Source organism: Vespa mandarinia, chromosome 9 (genome assembly GCF_050613455.1).
Source record: "Vespa mandarinia isolate Hongniang chromosome 9, ASM5061345v1, whole genome shotgun sequence".
NCBI classification, from domain to species: domain Eukaryota; kingdom Metazoa; phylum Arthropoda; class Insecta; order Hymenoptera; family Vespidae; genus Vespa; species Vespa mandarinia.
In genome coordinates this window covers 4,248,912-4,260,590 of record NC_140818.1, presented here as the reverse complement: position 1 = coordinate 4,260,590, position 11,679 = coordinate 4,248,912, and the positions used below count along the sequence as shown (strand labels likewise).

The 11,679-nt window shown below is 32.0% G+C and overlaps 1 protein-coding gene across 1 annotated transcript in view; it reads left to right on the top strand.

The window, feature by feature from the left end:
• Positions 1-1,030: 1,030 nt before the first annotated feature.
• The window catches only part of kl-2 (dynein heavy chain 2, axonemal kl-2), a 31,675-nt gene continuing 21,026 nt past the window's right edge, over positions 1,031-11,679 (top strand). The window contains 18 exon segments of the mRNA XM_085659434.1: positions 1,031-1,283; positions 1,569-2,026; positions 3,649-3,785; positions 4,079-4,421; positions 4,796-5,315; positions 5,879-6,021; positions 6,380-6,525; positions 6,588-6,681; positions 8,104-8,274; positions 8,495-8,687; positions 8,763-8,859; positions 8,958-9,209; positions 9,540-9,667; positions 9,856-9,974; positions 10,158-10,272; positions 10,354-10,487; positions 10,557-10,750; positions 11,415-11,643. Coding sequence (XP_085515560.1) covers positions 1,031-1,283; positions 1,569-2,026; positions 3,649-3,785; positions 4,079-4,421; positions 4,796-5,315; positions 5,879-6,021; positions 6,380-6,525; positions 6,588-6,681; positions 8,104-8,274; positions 8,495-8,687; positions 8,763-8,859; positions 8,958-9,209; positions 9,540-9,667; positions 9,856-9,974; positions 10,158-10,272; positions 10,354-10,487; positions 10,557-10,750; positions 11,415-11,643 — 3,726 coding nt within the window.

Sequence of the window (11,679 nt, the reverse complement as noted above, 5' to 3'; positions counted from 1 at the left end):
AGCGTCGCACCGATGCCAAGGGCGATCACATGGATACGCGGACCGCACTCGCTTCGGCTTAAGGTCATAACAATCTGACGTGATGACATTACCAAGTGAATTTGTAACTTCACTCGCAATCCCGTTACTAAAACGCGCGAGCAAAGTTTTCGGAACCTCATGAGCTCTGCCGAGAACTCCCCACGTGTTGGAGTCCAATGTTCCTGCGCAGAAGCTTACAGTGGAAGCAGTTCGATGTTGCGCTCGGTGGGGACTACGGGAGGAAAGAGACGACACACTGGGACAGAGAAAGAGCGTACCAAGCGAAGTTATTATTACCATAATTTTCGGCTAAATGCACTGCCCAACTCGGCGCCGGTAAATTCAACGTCGATGTTTGCTCACGTACGTGAACGAAATTACTACAGTCGCTGAGTTCGAAACGATTGCGTTGCATTTGGACGAAATGCAATTCGTTATTTCTAATGGATTCTGAAGTAGAGAATTTGATTGAATTCGTACAGTTTATGCTGTCCCTTTTATTCTATTTCTATATTTCTCTCGGTAAAAGACTTTTCTTGGTTTATACAAGTTTTCTTCTTTCTCGTTTTTCTTTTCTTTTTTTTCTTTTTTTTTTTTTTTGTTTTTTTTGTTTTTTTTTAATTGATATTGATTCAGAATTTTCGTTTAGATAAAATAGTCGACGGTACTACTACGATCAAAGAGGAATTTTCAAAGAACATGTTTTGGTGATATCACTTCTCTTCGATTTTTTTTTTTCCAGGTATTGAAAAATATGGTACGTTCGTTTTGTAAAAAAAAATACATCGAGCGATGGCTATTGATATTGTATATTTTTATCCGTAAAAAAGATTCTCTCGTAATAAAAAAAGGATCTCTGTTAGAATTAAGACCTTCATAATACATAGAAATGTCGATAGAGATAATTAGATATATGTCAACCTATGTCAATCTCTTTTCAAACTTTATTTGTCTTCCTTAACCGATGACTCGTCGAAACACATGCGTGAAAATGGACTTTTTCACCAACATGCATGCCTTTCTATTCAACTTGACTGATTTCACGTACAAAATGCTGGGCTTAACTGTGATATATGTACCTGTCTTGAGTAAAGAGCTCACTGCCGAGAAAGGCAGCACCGATAAGGATTTAGTTAAACAGCTCGAGAATGTGGTGAGTCATTGGACCACTCAAATCAAACTAACCCTCATCGATGAGGAAGAAACAGATCTGCAACAACTTCTTTCCCTTGATGACGAATACGATTTCTGGATCTATAGATGTGAGTAATAATTTGATAAATCCTTGCTACTTATCTCGATTAATCTTTTTAACGATCGATATGAAATTTTATTTTTGATTTTTTTTTCTTTTCTTTTTTTTCTATTATAAAGGAAAATCTCTAATCCTAACCGTTATTCTATAGTTGATAAAATTTCGTATTAAAAAGTAAACCATAGAAATACCATAAATTGTATTCGTTCGGCTGTCAGGATGATGAAATCGATAGTTTCGTATTAGTTGATTATCATAATCTAATATGGCTGTTTCTTTACTCTGTTCCTAGACGATAATCTCTATGGATTAAATTATCAAGTTCACAAACATATGGTTGAACGTATCATAAATATATTAATGTTAACCCAATCAACTTATGTGGATCAATTTCTCATATTACGAGAAGACATAGAATTGGGTATCATTAAAGCTAGATCGAACATTGAGTATTTATCACTTCTGAAGGAACCTTGCAGGAAATTAAAGCAATGCACAACACCAGAAGGATTAATTCCGATTCTACCGAAAATTATACATCTCTGTAGAACTATCTGGTTAAATTCGCCTTACTACAATACCACCGAGAAAATGACTAATCTGTTCACTACATTGAGCAACGATATCATTATAATCTGTCGGAACTTAATCGACCTTCGGCAAATATTCAAAGGGAAAACTCGTGCCAGCATCCAAATGTTCTCCGATTGTATTCGTGTTTGCGAAGAGTACAAGAAACTTTATATTCAAGTAAATACATACGAACAAATTTTTTTTTTATTACGAAAAATCATATCCGTGTATTTGAATAATATCAAGATTTTACGTAAAGTATATTACTATATTATTTGATTTTATTTATTCTTACGAGTATCGGTAATCTTTAAAACATGAAAATTTTTGAAAAAAAGACAACTGAATTGCATTTTACAAAAGCTTCATACAAAATTTACATTCGTTATAAAACTGGATTGTAATAAATCACGGAATCCTCATTTTTCTTTCTCTGAATACAGAAATATGATCCTTTGGCAATTACAGTGGATCACAAAAATATGCGGACACTTTTTTGAGTGGAATAATTTCTTTTATATTGGACTAAGTACTTTGAATTTTTTAGTAGATGCGAAGAAATTAATATGCTATATGAAGTCCGGGAAGAATTAAAAAAATAAAAAAAAAAAATGACTTTTCGTTGTTACTCATTGACCAATGTCGAAAAAACTATTTAATATCAGAAGATGTCCAAATATCTTTATGATCCCGTATATTTAATGCATAAAACTGATATGAGTAGCAATGAATAATGATATAAAAAAATAGGAACTTATTCGTAATCATTGCGACAATCGAAAAGTTGATTCTTAAAGGCAAAATTTACACTGAAATTAATAAAAATCTTTGTACATTTAATTGTACATTTAAAATTATGCTATATACGTGTCACGAACAAATACATTCAAAGCTTATTGTATGTCATATAATTCAGTAAAATCACGGATAGGTAAATGCATTAAAAGCTTATTGCGTCTCATATCATGGAAATTGTTGTTGAAGAATGAAAAATGATATCGTAGAAAAAAAATACGTTAAATGGGATTGTATAATTAAATAAATGGATTCGTGTACCAAAAAGAGATTTATAAAATTATTTTTCTCTTTTTTCAAAAACAACGATCCACACGTAAAAAATATATTTTATATTTCTTATATCTTTTACATTTATTTTACTAAAATGGATTAATTGCTTTTCGATCATATAACATATTTGAATGCATTCTGTTTCCATAGATGCATGTATGTATATACTTGCCTCAGTCGAATTCGAAATATCATTTGATGAAACGAAAGATATTAATATCTTTTTAAAATCGCTATGCTATCGGAAAGATTGGAAATATTCGTGCAACTTTAAAAGAGTATATAAGTTAATCTTAAGAAGCTGTGAAAAGTGAGGACTCCTTCTTCTGTATTCTCGTTTAACTTTTCTTTAGGAAGGTAGAAGTAGTTTAGACAATGTAGGTATAAGTTTTCGCGTTAACCGAAAAGGTGCAATAACGCTGAGTTAGGCTTTCCCTTTTCGCATAACGCGATAACGAGTGAAATTCTTCTGCGCGAGTAATACGTCGCTCTTTTTCGAGTTTCCTCAAGAAAATATATAGGTAGACGACTATAAAACTAAGTTTTATGGTGACAAACCTATGACGGTATCTACGCCGTGATTATAATAAAACGTGAGAAACTACTGAGGAAATAAATAAGTTGAACTTTATGTTGCTAGTCGAGCGAAAACGAAAATAAAATCTGATTGTAGTTATAATCTCTTTCAAATTTTATTACCACGATGATATAATTATATTATTATTTTACAGATTTCAAATGCCCATAATATGTACACCAAATATCCATGGGAATTAGACATCGATAACATTTTTTATCATATAAACATTTTTATCGAAAGATGCCAAGACATGATAGTCATCTGTAATGCGATGATAGACTTTGCCAGGTGTCGGATAACGTTGATTAAAAAGAAAAAAGAAAAAAAAAAAAAAAGAAAAAAAAAATATGGAATATTCGAACATTTTTTTAAAACTATATATCTGAATTTTTAATAGATACATTTGCATTTCTATTTTTCTTTAATTCTTCATTTCTTTAAATCTATTCAGATATAAAGAAAAAAAAAAAAAAAAAGAAAAAAAAAACAATTTTTTATTTTAATTTAAGAATTATTCGAATATCAATTTCTACGACTTACGGTAAATCAAAGAGAAGAATGTATTTTTTATTATTTTATAGAATGGACGAAACAACTAACATTCTAAGACCAAAGTTTGTTGGAACCAAGGGAGAAGAACACAGTAGAGCCTGTCAAAAGATCGAAAGACTCTTTCTCGAGAGTTTACAGAAAATCGAAGTAAACTCTCATAAAATATTCGATGTGCTGCACGTCGCCTGGCAGAACATTATGTCTGTCTTTCGCAACGAAGTCAGAGAATTGGAGATAATAATCGAGAACTTGATAGCAACCGTCTTCGTCGACATGAACAACGTGCAAGAGGGTATCGAGAATCTCCATGGATTTTACAATTATATGAACAGAGAGGAACTACAGGAGCTCTTCAATAATAAGACTATGGAGGTAAGCGAGTTTCGAGAGCGAACTCGAACTTAGAAACAAGATTTTCAAAGTTAAACATTGCAATTGGAATTTCGAAAACTAATAAACGTAGCTATAAAACAATTCGAAAATGTAATATGTAACATATAAATATATTCAAAATTTATTAATGACCTAAATGGTCAACATAAGGAATAAATATGAAAAAAAGAAAAAGAAATTATATAAGATATATTTAAAATTATAGAAATTGATAACACAAATTCATATTACTTTTAACTCATCTAAGTTATAACTTTCTACAATGTATCTATCTTTATTGCACAATGCACACGCATCTTAATAGTCTATATTCTATAGATACATTTTGATAAAAACCATAACAATTCCATCAGGTATGGAAAATGTTCGACAATGATATTCAATTTACAAAGCAAGATATCTTAAATTATAAACAAAAATATTCATCGATGATGCCGCATTACTCCGGCAAAGCATTGGCCCTGGAACAAAAAGCATATAATTTGAAAAGAACGAAAAAAATGATGGAAGATGCTGAATGGATGCCATATTGTTCCATGAAATTTGAGATCTTCAATCAGTGCGAAATCCTTATAAAGTCAATCGAAGACTTAATAAAGAATCTTTATAACGAGTGGATCGAAGAATCTGGTGAAAATCCACGCACTCATCTCGATCGATACTTAATGAAACACCACGCACAATTTCCCCTGTTACTCGACTGTAATATGGATTCTTTTATATTAAATCTTTGCCGAGAATGCGATAGTTGGATAAATCTTCGATTTCATATACCAATCCAAATGACTGTTATACATGTTAAAAAGGACATAATCTTTTTTACTTACGAAGGTATCCTTGCAGTGATCCATACTTACAACAAAATAATACAAGGTTGGTTGATCGTTCTTAATTGTTCCCTCTTTAATTTACGATCATTTGTTAATCTATCAATCGTATTTGAAAATTTTCAATTGATTAATACAGATATATAAAATTGATTTCGATTAAAAATAAAATGATAAATAGAACGAAGATAAAGTAACATTGGATAAATTAATTAATCGTAAAAAAGAAAAATCGTGAGTTATAATATTTTTTTACGAATGATTTATTTATTTTTTTTTTTTTTATCATTTGAAACAAAACAAAAATCTTTATTATTTTTCTTTTTTCTATTATTTTATTGCTTAAAGAATAATTACATTTTCGTGATAAATTAAATCTTTCTCCCAAGCTATTGGATTAATTATATTTGAAATCTGTCTTAATGGAATCTATACTAGAAAGTGTAAGTATCCCTGCAAACGATGATTCGTTTTGATCAATCGAAAATTATAATTAAAGAAAAAAATTTTGGATGAAGATAAAAAAAACTAAAGATTTTTTAAATGTAATATCTTTTACTCACGAGGAATCCCACGTACGAAATGATAAACGACATTTTCATTTTTCAGCATTGTCCGACAGAGAACGTGAACTGTTTCGAGAATTAATCCGGAGGGTCGACGGACAGATCAATCCTGGCTTAAATAGACTAACGTGGAACACGGAGAACATCGAAAATTACATTGAAGATTGCTACGATCAAGCAAGAAATGTAAGCTTTAACGATTCCGTTTATGCTACTTTATGTACAAGTTCATCCCAATTGTGTGGTTTAATTTCATTTTCTATGTATAATAACGAAGAAGTACGCTCGATATTCTAGCTTTATTTATCATATCATCCATTCATAAGTAAACGTGTTATCTCCCTATCTCTAAATAATCTCTATCTATATCTAAAGAACGTGATTATTCGAAAGGATTATCCGATTATGAAAATTTACTGTCTTCGAGAAAGATAGAAAAATGAAAAAGAAGAAAAAAAAAAAAAAAAAAAAAAGAAGGAAAAAAAAAGAAAAAAAAAAAAAGAACAAAAAGAAAAATAAAAATAAATAAAAATAAAATTTTCAGCTCCTTGATTTCATTAATGTTTATAAGAAAGCTAATAATGAGATAGTAAAGATATGCGAGAATATTTGCGAATTGTCGATGATCAAGTTAAAACCGAATTATGCGTACACCTTGTCAGAATTGCAGGAGGAACTTGTAAACGTGAGGTGAGCCATACAATTTTGAAGCATGAAACTATGGAACTTTGAAACTCCCTAAAACTTTTCAGGGATGCGGTTACTGCCAATATACTTACAAAGTACAACATGATAGTTCAATACATCATGGTGGTCTTCAACGGATTTAAAGGAGTAATCCATGACGTAAGTCATAGATAATCGATATTTTATAGATATATGACATCTATTCATTTATTTTTCATTTTCCTTGGGATTAACATAATACAATTACGATAATAGTACGATACAATTACATAATATTCAAATGGTACAAACAACATAATGTATTTGTAATATGTTAAATTAGAAATACCACGTAGAACGTACGTTAAAGAATCGATAAAATCGTCGTCGTTTAAAGAGACTTTAAGTATCAAGAAAACGAAAGAACATATACATCCTCGAAGAATTTCGAGAAGATACTTTATAAATTTATGCGCTCGTAAAGCTCGCTAAGACACCGTAATAGTGCTTAAAGATCTGAAATTCGCTTCTTATGATTTTATGCACTCGCGGGACTTTCCGAGGATTACCTCTCGACTACTTACGGGGACTTTTATTGTCGTCTCGACGAAAGGAGAGACGAGAAGCACGAAGGACGAAGATCCGTAAAGAGAAACGTTGAAATCGACGATGTAGTCGTAATACGATCCTCTCGCGTAGACGCTTGATGCGTTTACTCCGGAGATTAAACTTTCGAGTTATTTTTACGTTACGTATCATACATATATATATATATGTGTGTGTGTGTATGTGTGTGTTTTTGTTACACTATACTCATCTTCATTGCATAGCAAACGATCACTGAAATTATTTTATACAGAAATAACTTCCAGTGACTATAATTACTCTTAAAATATTTCTTTGGATGGATAAGATATCGTTATTATTTCTTAGACAATTTTCACGTATAAATAAAGTTAAGAAAGACAGAAGAAACATAGATATTTTAATATTTTCAAGTCGCATTACAAATCTATCCTTTAATGATCTAATTACTTTCGCACTCACGGTAAAAGCTCGATTAATTCGAAAAGTTATGTTATATTTTTATCGCTATAAACAAAGGACACATGTCAATGTATCTTTTATTTGATGTATCGTTGAGAAAAAAAAAATTGAGAATAATCCTTTTAAATCGAATCTATAGTTCCCCTTTAATGCCAGCCAAAGGGTGTATTAATTTTTCTCTCTCCCCGTTCTCCAACCGAATCCATCGAATAAATCCGTTTTCCAGATTACAACGACCAAAATGAATTATCCTCTTTCATATAACTCGAATCCAAGCCATAGATTTCACTTATATATATATATATATATATATATATATATATATATATATATATATATATACATATATATGTATATATATATATACATATATATGTATATATATACATAAAGCCTCTCGCTCATCCAACCACGCTCATCAATTTTATACGCTCTTCTTTAAATATGGACTATCCGAGTTGAGCTTACGATATTATATATATCCTGTGGAATGAGAATGCGTATAAGTATTATAAATTTGTATGATTCATTGATTTAGAATATTTCCAATTTTAGATATTAAAGGAGTGGCAACAATATTTGACCCAATTCGATATAGTAATTCAGAAAACACTGAGATTATGCCTTATAAATTCTATGAATGTCATGTATAAGGCCCTTCACGGAAACGGGACGGCAGGACCATCTCCTCTTCTACTGGTGCAACTGGAGTTGCTCAACAATAAGGTATCCACACAGAAAGAGAGAGAGAGAGAGAGAGAGAGAGAGAGAGAGAGAGAGAGAACTATAATTGTGTCCCTTCGTGCACATTGTTCGAACGTCCAGCGCTACTCACCCTCCGGCTTACCACCTCGGTGATTCAAGTGAATCACGATACCGGAGGGAAGAGAAGCGATCTTCGACCAAGAACGTTTGAAAGCTAACATGTTCATGTATCCGTGTTCAGATACACTTCACACCAAACCTGTCGGATATCGCCACAACCTTATCGAACATTTTCAACCACCTATTAACACCGATTAAAGACATCCAACGATTAACCGTAAAATTCAATGTTCCCATTAAAGATTTAAAATTTTATTGGACTAATTACGAGAAGGACCAAGAACTTAATCATTATCAACAATTGCTTAACAATGGTCTTTTGATTGTTTTATTTCTCTTTATATTTTTCTGAATCTTATGTCTTTATAATAAAAATTACGAATTAACAGAGATGAATCATTGTTTTTCCCAAATAAAAACGTACCTTAAAACGTGGGAATCTTTCAAGGACGTCTGGGAAGTCAATAAGGATATTTTCATTCATAGGTAATTATATTTCTTATCTCGATCAAACATATGATCGTAATATTCTCTATTCTTTGTAAAAGATAATGCATGTATTTTGACTTTTATTTTTTATACAGATATGAAAAATTGAAACCAACGGCTACATCTTTCGATTCTGATATTAACAATTACGCGAATATTGGATTCAATGTTGAACTTCAAGAGACCGTAATGACCATACATTTTCTCGATGTAAATTGCGATAGTTTAAAAAGCTTCATCATACAGGAATGCTTGACCTGGCAACACAAACTAAGTTCTCTTATGTTACGAGTAACCGAGAACAAAATCAATCACATCTATCAATATATCGCTGAAAATACAAAAAAGTTAGCAATTTTGTTTAGAATAAATTAACGAGATAAAATACATTAAAAATATTCAAATGAAAATATTAAATGTAGTCTAGTGGCTAGATCGATAACGCACGTTGTAAATATTCCATATTTTATGGATTTTCCGCGGTTCATAAACATAAAATTTTTACGATCCCAACCACACGTCAAGCAAGCAGTTTGACTTATCCGATCGTTCGAATTTATTCTTTTTCTCTCTTTTTTTTTTCTTTTTTCTGTTTTCTTTTTCTTTTCTTTTTTTTTTTCTTTTTTTCTTTTCCTTTTAATCCGAGAACACTCGCATATAAATTCAACCGTTCGCAGAATAACGAAGGAAATAACGGATCTGATCAGTATGCAATTCGCGATGCAGTTGTTCGAGAGACTTAACGCCGAGATTCCGAAGGAGGAGGCAGAATTCCCTAAGATCATGGAGTTCTACGAAATGTTGGGTAAATCTTTAAATGTGCCCTCGCATAGAAAGTAAAGGATCGATAAGCTTAGCCTCTCTCGAAAAGAATTTCATCGTAATTTCACATACTTTTAAATGAAATATATTTGAAATAATTTCTATTTCTAAAGCCGTCTCATTTTATTTGAAAAACTAATAACAACGAAGAATGCATAATTCTTATTGTAGAAAAATACGAGGTACCGACAACGTTTGAATTTAAAAGAAAAGTAAAAGACATCGACCGATCGTGGTCTGCCTACTTGGAGCTACTTGTTTCCTACGAAGTTATTTTATCCGAAAAGAAGGTACGTGATTCGTTCGGGAACGTTGCTTGCGGCCATTTTCGAAATAAAATTCCGCTCTTGCCTTTCTTCATCGTAAGACTAGAAAGTGCTAAAATAAAGAAAAAAAAAAAAAAAAAAAAAAAAGAAAAAATAAAGTTTAAATAAAAGAGAATCTTCTTGACTCAATGTACGAATCCATTACAGGAGGAATTCAGAAACAATTTATTCGTGGATTTGTCTATGTTTAACGAAAATACGCAGTTGTTGATCCGTAAATATTATGATACTGGACCGTTTACGTCAGACTGGCAAACAGATGGTAAACGAAGCTATTGTTTTTATTGTTATTGTATTATTGAGCTTTTCTTTAGACTTACGTGAACATTTTGATTTCGTACAGATGCGTTCGCGTGGATTAATGTCTTTTATAAGGAAATACACGTATTGAAGGAACGTGAAAAAATGCTTCAAGAACATCTCAAAATTTTTGGCTTGAGTCAACCAGATTCTCTGGAATTGGTAGAACTCGAGGAAGTATGTTGGACGCGATCAATTTAATAACCATCGTGCATCGTTATCTCGATTCTTCAACTTTTTTCGTAGAACTTAGCGATTATCGAGATTGTTTGGAAACTGACCGCCGAGTGGAACGAAGCATGGAATCGTTACAAGAACGAGCAATTTTGGAAGATAGAAATAGAAGAGATGGACACAGTTGCGAACGCCCTATTTCGAAAACTCACAAGACTCTGCAGAGAGCTTAAGGAGAGAAACTGGGAGATCGTTGAGCACACGAGGTACGTCGAGGATCTCTTGCTAGTTCCTACTTAACTCTTCTTCTTCTCTTGCTACTATCGTGAACTTGTTCACTAGCTTATGCTAACACGGGTCATGGACCAAGAAGAAAACTGTGATTTAGTATAATGGAAGTTCACTTCAAAAAATTGACGACGTTCTATCGTCGTTTTTAAAAATTTACGAAAATATTTTTATTCTTGTTGAATATCAATTGTGACATGTAGAAAATTATTATTTTTTTTTCTCTCTCTCTCTCTCTCCTTTTTGACCGATCATTTTTAATAAACAATTTTGAGCGTAAATTTAATAAACGAAAAAGTCCGCGACATTTTGAAAGCCAAATACTCTGTACATCACGTACAGATGAGAAAATAGAAGGACGAAACAAACATAGCATACTTCATTCTGAAAAGTAGATGAAAAGCAAAGGGGAAACACATAATTGACGCTTATTGTCCATAATTTTTGCACATAGAACGGAGCATTTCATTCATCGTCGAAATTACAATCACGTATGATCACGAATGTCTGAATTAAAATGAACGTAGGAATGACTGGCAACAAATTTCAAACTGAGCACAAACTAACATCGAGTATACTTTTAACAAGATTTATCTCAATCTTTCTTTTTCTCTATCTTTCTATTTATATTACATTTAACAGATCTAGAGTCGATAAATTTCGTCGTACATTGCCACTGATAACCGACTTAAAGAATCACGCTATGAGATCACGTCATTGGAGACAAGTTAAGGACATCTTATCAAGAGAATTCGACGAGACGTCCGAAGATTTTACTCTCGACGCCATTGCCGACATGCAGATGCAAAATTTCTCTGAACAGATCGCCGAAATCTCGAACAGTGCAACGATGGAACTTGAAATAGAATTGGTAAGTCTTTGACTTTAGAAATTTAGAGAATACATA